The 15,486-nt window shown below is 35.4% G+C and overlaps 1 protein-coding gene across 41 annotated transcripts in view; it reads right to left on the bottom strand.

Moving 5' to 3' along the window:
- Positions 1-15,486, bottom strand: part of LOC133560307 (receptor-type tyrosine-protein phosphatase delta) — a 687,524-nt gene that overhangs the window by 68,844 nt on the left and 603,194 nt on the right. For 26 of the 41 annotated variants that reach the window (XM_061912688.1, XM_061912687.1, XM_061912702.1 and 23 more), the window contains 3 exons: positions 9,068-9,178; positions 8,040-8,051; positions 2,244-2,513 (listed from right to left, as the gene is read on the bottom strand). In XM_061912688.1, coding sequence (XP_061768672.1) covers positions 2,244-2,513; positions 8,040-8,051; positions 9,068-9,178 — 393 coding nt within the window. The remainder of the gene's footprint in view (positions 1-2,243; positions 2,514-8,039; positions 8,052-9,067; positions 9,179-15,486) is intronic. The other 15 variants (XM_061912694.1, XM_061912699.1, XM_061912695.1 and 12 more) reach the window with 1 other exon arrangement.

Raw genomic sequence — 15,486 nt, 5'->3', positions numbered from 1 at the left:
GTGTACCCCGCCTTCCGCCCGATTGTAGCTGAGATAGGCGCCAGCACCCCCCGCGACCCCAAAAGGGAATAAGCGGTAGAAAATGGATGGATACACGTATTTATTTCATAAAAAAATAATACAATCAGAGAATAGTAACAAAAATGAATAATGAATAATAAATACAATAATAATAAGCTAAGGACTAAAAGTAGATGGAACAGAACTGAGCATGTGTCACATGTTGCATGATAATATAATTTATAAATTATAAAATATATAATTAATTTATTCATTTTAAAACATTTCCAATACATATTTTCTAATTATAATATTTTTAAGATGGGAATAAACATGTGATATCGAAGAGAGATCCCATTATAAATTTGTATTCTCACATAGTTTTTAATGTATATATATATATATATATATATATATATATATATATATATATATATATATATATATATACATATATATATATATATACACACATATATATATATACACACACATATATATATATATATATATATATATATATATATATATATATATATATACACAGTGGGGCAAAAAAGTATTTAGTCAGCCACCGATTGTGCAAGTTCTCCCACTTAAAATTATGACAGAGGTCTGTAATTTTCATCATAGGTACACTTCAACTGTGAGAGACAGAATGTGAAAAAAAATCCAAGAATTCACATTGTAGGAATTTTTAAGAATGTATTTGTAAATTATGGTGGGAAAATAAGTATTTGGTCAACCATTCAAAGCTCTCACTGATGGAAGGAGGTTTTGGCTCAAAATCTCACGATACATGGCCCCATTCATTCTTTCCTTAACACGGATCAATCGTCCTGTCCCCTTAGCAGAAAAACAGCCCCAAAGCATGATATTTCCACCCCCAAGCTTCACAGTAGGTCTGGTGTTCTTGGGATGCAACTCAGTATTCTTCTTCCTCCAAACACGACAAGTTGAGTTTATACCAAAATGGATACATAAATGATACAGCAGAGGATTGGGAGAATTTCATGTGGTCAGATAAAACCAAAATAGAACTTTTTGGTTTCCCAGAACTTGCACAATCGGTGGCTGACTAAATACTTTTTTGGCCCACTGTATATACACACACATATATATATATACATACACACACATATATATACACACACACACACACACATATACACACACATATATATATATATATATATATATATATATATATATATATATATATATATATATATATATGAACAACCAAATAATAACCAAATAACAAAAAAAATGTTTTGTCTATTTTATGTGGGCAGATTAATGCAGAAATGGTCCAAGGACATCAGTTTTAATAAATTTACATTACAAAAAACGAACCATTTTTGCTGATATTGCAAAAATATTGTTCCCTTAGGAGCGGAATAAAGCGAACTGTCCTTCAGGCTTCTTGTCTGTCGTGTATCAATAAGAACTAAGAAAATGTTGTTTATGTTGCATATGGACATCATTGAGTGGACTGTAGAGGTCAGAGTTGACAGCAACAGGCATGTACTGTATGTCTGCATAAAACCCAGTGAGCAAAGCTAATGCGTGTTCATCCAGTTTGTAGAGTCAGGAGAAAATAAGGTCCTGAAACATGTCGTCTTATCCATATTTTCATGGATATGTTCAGCGATGTTTTGGTTCGTAAGCTGAATTCTGCGTCAGTGTTGAAGACTGATGACGCTGCGGTCGGGCAGCCACGCCGAGTCTGCCACATTGTAGGACATATTCTAAATGGTTTTGTTTTCTGATTCGGTGTGTGTCGTCCTTTGCGCTCACTTTCTCACTTATAGTGGTTAGAGGGCAGGATTGTGTAGATCTGGTTGTGACTACAAGTGGCAGGAATGCTCGTAACTCAAATTTATGATCACCAAATAAAGCATAACAAAAAGCCGAAAGACAGCTTGTAATGTTAAATAAGTTGTGGGGATTCATAAGTTAAGGTAACACTGTATATTTGTTTTATTTTTTAAATGTTTGGGGTTATACAATGTTTTAAATGTATTCCACCTGACCTCGAGAACGGACAAGCGGTAGAAAATGGATGGATGGATTTTTTATATTTTTTTAAATAATCCTTAATGAGTAAAGCTTTGATCTGAATAAGAAAATTCTCACATATGAAGGCGGTGCCTATTTGTGAACGTATAATAGAATATATGTATAATAACACATACTTTATGATCAAACCCCTTATATTGGAAATAATTGGATGTGCATACCTTTGACTGTAATCTGTGCCACCGCCTCGATGACGCCCAGCGTAGACATGGCCACACAAGTGTAGTTGGCCGACTGTCGCACATCCGTCAACTCCAAGACATTGCGTCCGATGGGCATGTCGTCCTCCGGGGTTAGGTCCTCAGCACCGAGCATCCATTTGACATATGGCATAGGCGAACCCACCGCCACGCATGTGATGTTGACGCTGCCGCCCGGCATTATCTCATTGTCTGTGGGCGGGATGGAGAAGCGCGGTGGGACGCGGCGCACTAGGAGGAAACGGAAAACATTTTTTAGGAACAGAACCACTGGAAAATTATGCATACATCATGAATATTGATGGCAAAACATAATTAAATAAACACATTCCGTGGTCAATGGATGTAAACAACAACATTCACAAAGTACTGCATCTTCATCAACATTTTATGATGATGCAGTGGTGTACAATACCAAAATCATTTTTAGAAATGAACACATAAACATATCTCTGGAAAAGGCTGCAGATTGTATCTACTTTGGTCTTATGAGCCACTAGGGACATAAACTGAAATACTATTGAGAACCTGATCAGATATATTTATTTGTATATGTCAAGCTAGTTATTGACTAGCACTTTTTCCAAACGAATGTAATCCTATTTATGAACTTTAAGCTGTATATTCTCATTACAAACTGTATACGGATCTTTGTTATATTTCCTAGTCAGCCTGTTCATTCATTTGAGCACTGCTGCCACCTTGATGGAAAGTTTGCATAACGTTCAAGCATTAAAGATGATAATGATTGAAATCCACAATGACAATAATATTTTATCCCACAAAAGATTAGACATACAGTTGCTGTCAATCCCAAATTTATGACAAGGGCACGGGTGCCATATTAATTTTAAGTCCTGATGTTTCCTCCGAACTGCTCTTCGAATAAGGACACAATGCATATATTTAATGATTTTTAAAAACTTGATTGGGCTCGTCTAATGTTGTGGCACGACACTTGCAGTAGGTCGAGTGAAAGAATGCACACTAAATGGGCAATCATTTGAATGGTATCAGAAAAAAAATTGTTTTTGCTAGCCAAAAGGACAAGTGGTATATAATGGATGGATGGATGGATTTTAAAAACACAAAAAAAGTCCATGACAATAAAAAAAATAGAATCAACATCCACAATGGAAATTGAAATATGAATGATGATTCTATCTTGTGTTTACATGCACTCGTTATTAAGCCCACAGTAACAATATTAATACGAATAATAGTTTTAAGTATTTTTTTCGTTCGGAAGCTTAAATACAAGCATGATATTCATATATCCATTTCCTACCGCTTGTCCTTTTCAGGGTCGCGGGGGGGTGCTGGAGCCTATCTCAGCTGCATTCGGGCGGAAGTGTCTATGTTTGTATTTGAACCTACACAGTATATAAATCTTTCACCCATTGTACATTTAAGAACATTTTAAATGGACTCAAATTGATGCAATTTGGAATGTTGTATTATGGATACATTAATGTTTTGTCTATTTTGCCTTCAACAAGAAAAATGGTTATATATTAAGCTATTTATGTGTGTGTGTATCTATATCTATATCTATATATATATATATATATATATGTATATATATATATATATATATATATATATATATATATAAATAAACAAAAAATAATATACATAAACACATATACATGTATGTATGTACTGTATGTATGTATATGTATATATATATAACTAAACAAAAAATAATATACATAAAATAATATACATATACACATATACATGTATATGTGTGTATATATATATATATATTATTTATATGTATAAACATATACATGTATATATATATATATATATATATATATATATATATATATATATATATATATATATATATATATACATACATATAGCATGATATACCAAGTATATATATTAGGGCTGGGCAACGATTGAACATTTTAATCGAAGTTAATCGCACTATTTCTCTGATTAATCGCGATTAACTGCATTGTATACGCAAAGCCCAATAATGAATTCAAAAGTAGTGTGTAGTGCACCTTTATTGGAGTATTCCCCCACATGAACAAAAGCGCCAAAACATTTGTTGTGCAAACACAATTTAAATCAGTACTTGTTAAACAGTAGCAGTTAAATAGCATATTTTATGAAAATCAACTCAAAAAATGTAAATACAAACATTTAAGCTTATTACTACCACTGCCAGGGTATTTAAGTTATCCTGTTTGTTATGGAAAATAAATATAATCTACATACAAATCTCTGAGCCACAATCATAACATCTGAACAGGCAATTTCTGAGGTAACAGCAGAAACATTTTTTTTATCAGGGATCTTATGTTTAAAAAACCTATATTATAGGTAGTGGGCTGTTTTAGGGAATTTTTGATGAAATTATCCGTAGTAGCAATATTAATAATGTTGTGTTTATTCTGCGTAGTGCACTTAAAATAATTAAGACCATATCTAGGGATAGATATGATGGGAATTTTCCGATTGTTTGCTTGGTGCTTTGATAAACTGAACGCATCATATACATGGTACTATATTGTGATGTTATGAGCCAGGGAATAAAATAACTACCCTACCCAGCATGCAACAGGAGTGATGAGCATGCGCGGTAGCCCGGTATAGGTTGTGTGTCGCCATGACGGCATCTTGTATGTTGTGATATGCACGCTCTGAAAGCAAACGTTAAGAACTCAGCCAACACTCCTCGTCTGCATTATTCATAAATAGACAGACAACACATATACTCCGCTGCTTCACAGGCCGCTGGATGTAGCCGGCAAAGTATTCCCATGCTAGCTAGCCGGTCTAGCAAGCACGCGTCATTCAGTCCAAACCGGCCCGATCTATCCACATTCAGAATTGTCTGGCGGTCGTAAGTGATCCCGGAGTGACCACGCTTTAAGCCAGCCATGAAATTTGCAGAATTGTCCGGTATTTTTGCCAAATGTTCCATCTTTACCAAGAGCCCTTCGACGCTGGGCGACGCCATCTTGTTAAGAAAAGGCGTTAACAAAATAAAAGCTGTAAACAACATACGCAAATGTGCGATAAAATAATTGTCGGTGTTAATAGATTGATGAGTTAACTCATAATTAACGCATTAATTTGCCCACCCTTAATATATATATATATATATATATATATATATATATATATATATATATATATATATATACTTGGTGTGCATATATATATATATATATATATATATATATATATATATATATATATATATATATATATATATATATACTTGGTGTGCATATATATATATATGTATATATAGATATATATATATATATACACATGTATATATATAAATATACTTGGTGTATATATACTTGGTGTGTATATATATATATATATATATATATATATATATATATATATACACTTGGTGGCCGTAAAAAAAAAAAGCTGTAGTCTTCAGAGAAAATATTCCATCCATCCATTCTCTACCGCACTTGGTCGAATGGCGGAAAATACTCAAATGAGATATTTCCCGGAGACAGCTGGCACTCCACTCGGTGACAGAAAGTACTGTGAGTATGGCTTCATGCGCTTCGTGCACCTTTCTCATGGATAGGTTGGCTCTGCTAGAGAGCCGTGTCCGCCAGTTAGAATAGTGTAATTTTGTAACCTTAGATGTTGCGGACACATCTGCTAGCATTTTAGCTAGATTTAGCCCTTTAGCTAGTCCTACACCCCGGTCCACTGAGCACCACACTTTAGTCATAGGGGACTCCATCACCCGAAACATAAAGCTTAGCAAACCAGCCACAATTAAGTGTATTCCCGGGGCCAGAGCACCTGACATTGAAGCTAATCTTAGGGAGCTAACTAGCAACAGAACTAGTAAACACGTACGATAGGCTAATCGCACCACTAGTTATGTGAACATAATTGTACACGTTGGCTCCAATGACACTAGGATGAGACAGTCAGAGATTACAAAGAGAAACATAGCCAGGACTTGTGATCTCGCTAGAAAGATGTCCAGGCATCGAGTAATTGTCTCTGGCCCCCTGCCTGCGAGAGGCAATGATGAGAGATATAGCAGATTAGTCTCGCTTAATACTGTAAGTGGCTGGCTAGCTTCTGTAGACAACAGGGACTAACGTATATTGATAATTAGCCCTCTTTCTGGGGCAAACCTGGCTTGCAGATGAGAGACGGCCTTCACCCTAACCGTGAAGGCGCTATCATCTTGTCTAGGAACATAGATTTCTGTTTAAGTCACACTTGACTAACTGCACTGGAGCAAGTCCGGTCACAAGCAATTACAGAGCCTGCTAGTCTGGGTGAGGAGTCAGTTAAATTAGAACTAGCCAGCACCAGGCTGGATAATCCCTGCACAAATAGCAATTCTCTTAGAATAATACACAACTCACATAATGTTTTTTCTGCTATGACTGTGTCAGAGTTGGACATGCGTTCTACTGAGGTGGCAAATTATGATGCGTTCAGTTTATCCCAGCACCAAGCAAACAATCTGAAAATTCCTGTCATATCAATTCCTAGATATGGTCATAATTATTCTAAGTGCACTACGCATAGTAAACGCAACATTATTAATATTGCTACTATGGATAATTTGATTAAAAACTCCTTAAAACAGCCCGGTACCTATAATATGGGCTTTTTAAAAATAAGATCATTGTCTCCCAAAACGTTATTAGTTAGAGACAACAATCTTAACGTCATAGGTCTCAGCGAAACCTGGCTTAAACCAGTTGACTTTTTTGCGCTAAATGAGGCATCTCCTCCTAACTATACGAATGCACATATTGCCCGTCCCCTTAAAAGGTGTGGGGGGGTTGCACTAATATACAACGAAAACTTTAACCTTAGTCCTAACCTAAAAAATAAATACAAATCGTTTGAGGTGCTTACTATGAGGTCTGTCACACCGCTGCCTCTATACCTGGCTGTTATCTACCGCCTCCCAGGATCCTATTCGGACTTTATCAGTGAATTCTCAGAGTTTGTTGCTGATCTAGTGACGCACGCCGATAATATAATTATAATGGAGGACTTTAATATCCATATGAATACCCCATCGGACCCACCGTGCGTGGCGCTCCAGACTATAATTGATAGCTGTGGTTTTACACAAATAATAAATGAACCCACGCATCGCAACGGTAATACGATAGACCTAGTGCTTGTCACTGGGGTGAGTTTTTCCTTGCCCTTATGTGGGCTCTACCGAGGATGTCGTTATGGTTTGTGCAGCCCTTTGAGACACTTGTGATTCAGGGCTATATAAATTGATTGATTCATTCATTAATATTTTCCAACGTCTTTTTCATTGACAATCAACACTTGATGCAAGAGTAGTGTAACAGACGTGTCTTACATCATTAAACATTTAATTAGAATCCAATTGGACGTCCTTTCCCAAGTGACATAAAATTATCCCTGCTCATTGAAATATCATTACTTAAGCCTTTAAAACTACCGGTACATTCTTTAAGTCGTTAGTGGCATTTGCATCGAAGAACATGAGCATTTATTCAATTACTATATGCTTCTAGAACTTAAATCAATCATAGAGGCCACGTGTGCACATTGAGAACATGCAAATGAGATGCAAATATGAATTATGTGGCTTTTAAATATGCAAAAAGGCATGCACCTGTAGCGATAATGACCATTCAATACATGGGTGATAACAATTAAAGTAATATTGACAACAAATTACATTTCAACACAATTTTAGCGTATTTCTTGCTGTAATTTGATAGAGAGGAAAAATGCACCAACCTTCTCGGAGTTCTGAGGATTTATTTTCAACAGAAAAAAAAAGAAAAATGAGGAGAAAAAACAGGGGAGAGTAAACAGGCGAATTCGAAGGACTGCACCGTGCTTCAGTAAAACTCAGTAAATGACACTTGGATAACTTCTGTTTTCCTTCAGAAAGCTAACAACCACAAATAAACTACATTTATGCAAAAACACATTGAGACACACAATATGGAACAAAAGTATCGGGACTTGCTTTTTGATACAAACATTTGCAATTGCATGGCACTTTCGTTGGTTATCCATGATATGACAATCATGGAAATAAAATAGGACAATAATAATAATAATTACTAAAAACTTTAAACAATCTGAAAGATCTTGTTTTAAAGAGCAAATATTCTACCATCTTACTTCCTGTACGCCAGGCGTCCCAACACTTTTGTCCATCTTGGTCAAGGGTGGACAACATTTTTAAAATCATTTCTATTTTTTTTAAAGCTCATGAAATAGTCTCTGTTGACGTTTTTCGTGGTTTTAGAGTTGCATGTCGGGTCACAAAAAGGAATATAGTGTACCACGTAAGGCTGGGCGATATGACAAAAACAATTGTCACAATTATGTTTTTTCTTAAAAGGAAAACAATTCCTTTTCTGTTTTGAATTTTTTATTTTGTGTGTCAGGGTGGGAAAAAAGATTTCCTCAGCCATATATGACCCATGGGTTACATGTTGCCCACTTTTGAAATATACTGTCAGTAATTAAGGCTGAGCAAATCAAATAAAGTAAAAATGTGGTAAATCAGTCTGAACATGTGTCATATTTGTATGATTAACTTTTATAAAACAGGTGCTGTTCTCCAATGGGGAAAATAGGGAGGATTCCATCAAACGAGGGAGAAAAAACGGATTGGAAAAAGCAAAGCAGAGCAAATTGGTTCACATTAGTGCAGGAAAAAAAAAGTTGATGAATAAAAGTGTATACTTACTTTATATGGTGCCTACAGGCTTTAAAAAACAATCAATCAATAAATAATATGCATAGCATACCTCGGACGTAAAGGTTGGCCGGTGAAGAGTAGCGCGTTCCATCATTGTTGGTCGCCACACATTCGTACTTTCCCTGATCAGACTCCTCGCTCTGCTCGATCTGAAGCGCGCCTGGTTGGGAACAACAGACGGGGGAAGTAAAGGAAACTTAAACAATGGAAACATATGAATCCTTCCAAAATACATCCAATTTTAGCTGTAATATTAAATAATAACAATGTACTGTTCCTTTAAGCGCTTTATCATTTGTTTGATCCACTGGCTGAGGCACAATGGAGACTGAAGACAACAGGAACCACCAAAGTCATTTGGAAAAAGCTAAGACGAAATGATGCACAAAAAAACCTACCAGACAAAGATTTAGAGCAGTGGTTCTCAAACATTTTTTTTTTTTTTTTTGCCAAGTAGCACCTCAGAAAAAAAACATTGCTTTCCAAGTACCACCATAATGACTTTTTGATTTTGATTGATACTTTTATTAGGAGACTGTACAGTACAGTACATATTCCGAACAATTGACCACTAAATGGTAACACCCTAATAAGTTGTTCAACTTTTTTAAGTCGGGGTCCATGTTACTCAATTAATGACATTGCGTAGTTGGCCTAAGTAATTTTTTTTAAAAAGGCAGAGGTTTTAATTTTCACGTATATTTAATATATTAGGCGACTGTAACATTACACACAGTTTAAACCGTAACACTGTGTTTGCATATAGGGAAACACTGTATTTTAATCAAGTAAATTGTTGGCGTACCACTAGATGGCGCCTGCGTACCACTAGTGGTACACAAACCACAGTTTGAAAATCCCTGCTTTAGAGCTGTGGTTCTCAAATGGGGGTATGCTTACCCCTGGGGGTACTTGAATGTATGCCAAGGGGTACGTGAGATTTTTTTTAAATATTCTAAAAATAGCAACAATTCAAAAATCTTTTATAAATATATTTATTGAATAATACTTCAACAAAATATGGATGTAAGTTCATAAACTGTGAAAAGAAATGCAACAATGCAATATTCAGTGTTGACAGCTAGATTTTTTGTGGACATGTTCCATAAATATTGATGTTAAAGATTTCTTTTTTTGTGAAAAAATGTTTAGAATTAAGTTCATGAATTCAGATGGATCTCTATTACAATCCCCAAAGAGGGCACTTTAAGCTGATGATTACTTCTATGTGTAGAAAGCTTTTATAATTGAATCACTTGTTTAATTTTCAACGTTTTAGTTATTGTTATATCTTTTATTCCAAATAGTTCAAGAAAGACCACTACAAATGAGCAATATTTTTGCAGTTATACAATTTAATAAATCAAAAACTGATGACATAGTGCTGTATTTTACTTCTTTATCTCTTTATTTCAACAAAAAATGCTTTGCTCTGATTAGGGGGTACTTGAATCAAAAAAATGTTCACAGGGGGTACATCACTGAAAAAAGTTCGAGAACCACTGCTTTAGAGGACCTTATTATGTATTGGTTCTTCCAAATGTGGTCGGATAGGCGTGTTGTGGAAGATCGGCCCTTCTGAATTCAATTGGACGGAAAAATATATGAAAACAAAATCTTTCCGTGGACCCCAATGAGGCTAAGAGTGGCCACCACTCATATATAGACTATTTAGTACAGAACAAAAACTAATTAAACAATCCTTTAAAACACTTTGTAACACTTTTCCTTCATCTAAAGTCAAACATGAAATACACGTTTAAGCCTTTTTTCCCCTCACAGGAATAAATTATATTCAAATTACTCTGTTCCAGTGTCAAAGCGTGACCATCATATGTTTAATTAACTGTGCTAACAACATTTTAATATTCTCATTCATATTTTGTTGGTTCAAACTGGTAGGGTTGTGTTTACATCTTTCTTACATTCATTTGCCATGTTCCTACTACCTAGTTCTATGGTTATCATCACTCATCACTGGTAGGATAAAATACGAATAAAAAAATGGTGAGGTATGACAACTTGGGAGTGTCTTAATATAGCCTACTTTTTGTCAATTTGAATCAGATGGTCTGATTTGACAACCAACCTTGACGTTTTAGCCTTTTTCTTTGAGGTGAAAAGTTGCAAATTAGATTCTTTTTTATATGTGGGGATCCCATTTAGTTGCGTTTTTAAAAAGAAAGAAAAAACACATCAAAGATATTACCACCATTGACTATGGTGCCAAATGAGTAGCTGAAGTTTCACGATCACGAGTATGTTCACATTTTAAATGTCATATTTGTATACATCTTTTTCGAAACCTTCATACCGTATTTTTTGTGTCTTGGAGGCAAAATTGTTTTCCCAAATATGGTTGATTTCCATGCTGACCTAAAAAGTTAATCTGTCCATTTTGCCATCAAGGGATAAAAATAAACAAACGAAAAGAAGCCACGTACATGAGAAATTAAAGTGTTGGTAAAGTCTCATGAGATTATCCCCTCCATCTTTCAGTATTCCTCTTTTTTATTTTAATTTTTTTTAATCTTTCTAGTTATCAATTTGTATATGTATTGTTGCATTTGATCAACTGTATTGTTGATCATAGAGGTAAACTATTGGTATTGTTCATAGTCAATAGTGCTTTTTCTATTGGTATTTGTATTGTTCCAGTTGTAGTGTAAAAATGCTCATTGTCATTACTATATTATTATTTATTTCACTAACTGTTTCTTTGCTATCACTTTTACGATCATATTTGTACATATTGTATGTGCTGGTGTTGTTGTTGTTTTTGTTGTTATTGTTCAGAAGTTGTTGAGTTGTGGACCCCAGGAAGACTAGTGGGTTGTTGTGGCAACCAGCTAATGGGGATCCTTAATAAAAATCAAATAAAAAATCGTTGTGTTTGCTGTTGTTGTTTTTGTCTCTCCGTCTAATCCCCCTCTTATCCCCATAATTTCCCCCTCTGTCTTCCTTTTTTTCTCTTTCTATCCCCTCCTGCTCCGGCCCGGCTGCACCAAATGATAATAAAAATACATTTAATAAAGTCAATTTCAAATAAGGCAACAAGAGAAGTATCCTACACTTCTCTTTTGTAAAGTAAATCTGAACAGCCGATATGGGCAGCTACATCAAATATATGATTTGCCTGAGGAGCTGGACAGGACAAAAAACAAACAAAAAAAAGTCTCATGAGATTAGAAACTACTTAGCAATGTTTTGTTTGTGACACATTTTGGTTGAATTCCAAATCAACTTTTCACTGTCACTCTTTTAAATATACAAGGCACCACCCATTTTGCAAATGTTATAGTGTATCTTTTTATGGGACAAAACTGTTGAAAAGACACTTTGATACAACGTAAAGTAGTCAGTATACAGTTTGCATACCAGGGTAAATTAGTGTCCCCTTCAAAATAACTCTTTATACAGTCATTAATATTTGAACTGCTTCTTTGTTTTTTAAAAGACAAAATGTCAATATTCTGTGAGGCTATCATTATCTTCCAGAACGGACTTGACTCTTTTGGGCATTAAATTCCCACGCTTCACTGTATTCTGCAGCAATGATGGCAGCATTCATACATCTGTATTCCAAACACAATCTCTTGATACGACGGTGAGTATATCCACTCTACTATTTTGGTCGACCAAGGCAAGGCCTGTTCTGAGTGTAACCTGTCGTATCACATATCACTGCCTGCACATGTCAATGTTAGAGCGCTAAAGTTTTGGCAGCTCAGTTTCAGGGTGTGGGCAAGCTTTTTAATGCAAAGACCATCTTTAAATAAAGTAACAATACTTTTTTTGTAAAGTAGTCAGCACGACTTAACAGGGACCAGGAAACGCCAGCATATAACCCCAATTCTTCAGAGTTTGCACTGGCTCCCTGTTCATTTTAGAATTGATTTTAAAACATTGCTGTTTGTTTTTCAAATCTTTACATGGACTGGCACCTCAGTATATCTCGGACCTCATCCAAATTTACACTCCTGCCCGCGCTCTGAGGTCCGAGAGCCAGCTCCAGCTCGTGGTGCCCTAGACCAGACTTAAAACAAGGGGAGACAGGGCCTTTTCTGTGGCCCTAAGCTCTGGAACACTCTGCCCCTCCATGTTCAAACTGCTTTCACAGTGGAGTGTTTTAAGTCTCGTCTTAAGACCCACTTTTATTCTTTGGCTTTTAACACTACGTGAGTTGTGTGGTCCTCTGTTATCCTCTGTGTTGTTATACTTTTTGATTTGTATTTTACTGTGTTAATTGATTTTACCATCTAAAATTGTTTTTAATCATATTTATTTTTATATATTTTTTTCATATTGGTTTTATATTTATTTATTTTTTGTTTTTATTCAGTCATTGGTGGAGCATAATATTGTTTTTTAATATTGTTTTTAACATGGCTGTGCAGCACTTTGGAAATGTTCTTGTTGTTTAAATGTGCTATATAAATAAAGTGGATTGGATTGATTGGATTTTTTTACATCTACGGAGTGTTTTTCCAGTGATCAGTATGAGAGAAACGCACCCCCTTGCCCTACTTTTTAGCCATATCCCTACATTTTGCGCATTCCCATGAGGTTGGGCACTGTGCCCCAATTGATATTTTCATTTATCGGTAGTGGGCATAACGAGGGGTATGGGATATGAATCTCGCCCTTCCGAGTAAGGGATTTCAGGTGCTGACTCGCCCATGTAGGGCCAGATCAAATTCCCTGATTTCTGCATGAGTTATTTAACATATTACATGTTAGTTTGTAACGTTACCAGCTAGCTAAAATTCTGATGAAAAGTTTGTGAATGTGAAAACATGACCACTACATACATTCAAAAAATAATAGTGGGACTAGGATTGTTGGTTGCATCAACAACCAACAACCCCAAGTATTGTGGTACTAATGAATTAAAAAGGGTACTAATGCCTTTGAAAAATACCAGTACATTTTTTACCATCGACATATGCTGCTGTGCGGCGGTGACGTTGATGAATAAAAACATTGCTAAAACAATAGCAATTCTACTGGTTAATAAAGAAGGTGCGTGAAGCACAAAATGAAGGTATCTGGGCTTCAAAACTACTAATAAAGGTAAGGCTTTAAACACAAAAGTACAGCATAGAACATTTCCACCTTTGCTTCAAATTTAGTTCAACATTTAAATAACAAACATCCAGACCTGCTCAAGGAGTTTAAAGAGTGGCAGGTGATGCAGTTAACAGCTCAACATGTGCACATATAGATACGTAAATGCCCACAAAGCTGGTTGGCTTGTTGCCAATTATTAGCACTGTCAAAATCAGTCCTAGTAGCATAAAAAAAATTGCAAGTGAATTGCCTAAATTTTGTAACTAATTCCCAATATTCAATTTTTGTTTTATCTTTAACAATATGTGCTTTACCTGCATGTCTCATCTGTGTACTTTTAGCTATAATATTGTTTTCAGTTTTTAAAGATGATTTTATTTGTCTTTAAAGCACATTTCGAAATTGGCAACCATAAATCATGAAGCATGTAATACCTTGTCAATCAAGCTTTCTGTTCGATTTCAACCTAAATTTAGATTATGGCAGGCAATATGTAATATGTAAAATATTTGTAAAATGTTCCTTGAGTGCAATAACACAAGTCCAGTTTGTTTAATGCATTTGAATTGTGATTCCAATCTTCGAAAATTGTTCTTTGAGTGCAATAAGAAACGCTAAACGTTAATCATAAGTGTTACCATTATATTTCCTGTTAAAATGCATTTTTATTTTCCACTATATTTTGAAAAGCATCGAAAATTATCTACTTACATATCCAAACACATATTGGTACTGGTATCAAAATGTTGGCATCGAGACTACCCTACATATCTACATAGTCCCTTACGTGCCCGAACAAAAGCTATGCAGTGTTGTAGCAAGTGGTGTTCCAATTCAATTCCGAGGCAAGATTACAAAGCTCTACCCCTTTTAACTTAAATTCAAGGGTGCAGTGGTACTGGGCGAGGGCTAGTGGTAGTGAGTGGGGGGAAACATTGCAATTAGGCAAAAGTCAGAGCAATCATACCAAATTCAACACACCTGCTCCACATTCACACCTGAATCACTGTAACACTAATGAGTCACATGACTCCAATGGCTAATGAGGCCCAATTTGGTCATTATCAATAAAGGGTGTATTCAATTGCATTGCCAGAGGTTTGGACAGTAATGGCTGTGTGTTGAGTTACTTTGAAGGGACAATGAATGTACGCCGTTATACAAGATCTACATTGACTACTGTAGTGTAGTCTGATAAAGGGATATTACACAATATTTGCAGAAATATGAGGGATGTACGCACTTTGTTGATGTCGAGGGTAGACACATATTTTTGTTCTATGTTTTCTTTAAGAAAAATATACATATTGTTTATCTTCTGGTTCCATGATTATTGTCATGTTTACCTTTTTTTGACCATTAGTGGTAGCAGGAAAAAACCAAACACAAACTAAACAT

Source organism: Nerophis ophidion, linkage group LG10, assembly GCF_033978795.1.
Source record: "Nerophis ophidion isolate RoL-2023_Sa linkage group LG10, RoL_Noph_v1.0, whole genome shotgun sequence".
In the NCBI taxonomy this organism is placed as follows: Eukaryota; Metazoa; Chordata; class Actinopteri; order Syngnathiformes; family Syngnathidae; genus Nerophis; species Nerophis ophidion.
Note: the sequence above shows the minus strand (reverse complement) of the source record. Positions and strands in the feature narration are given on the sequence as shown.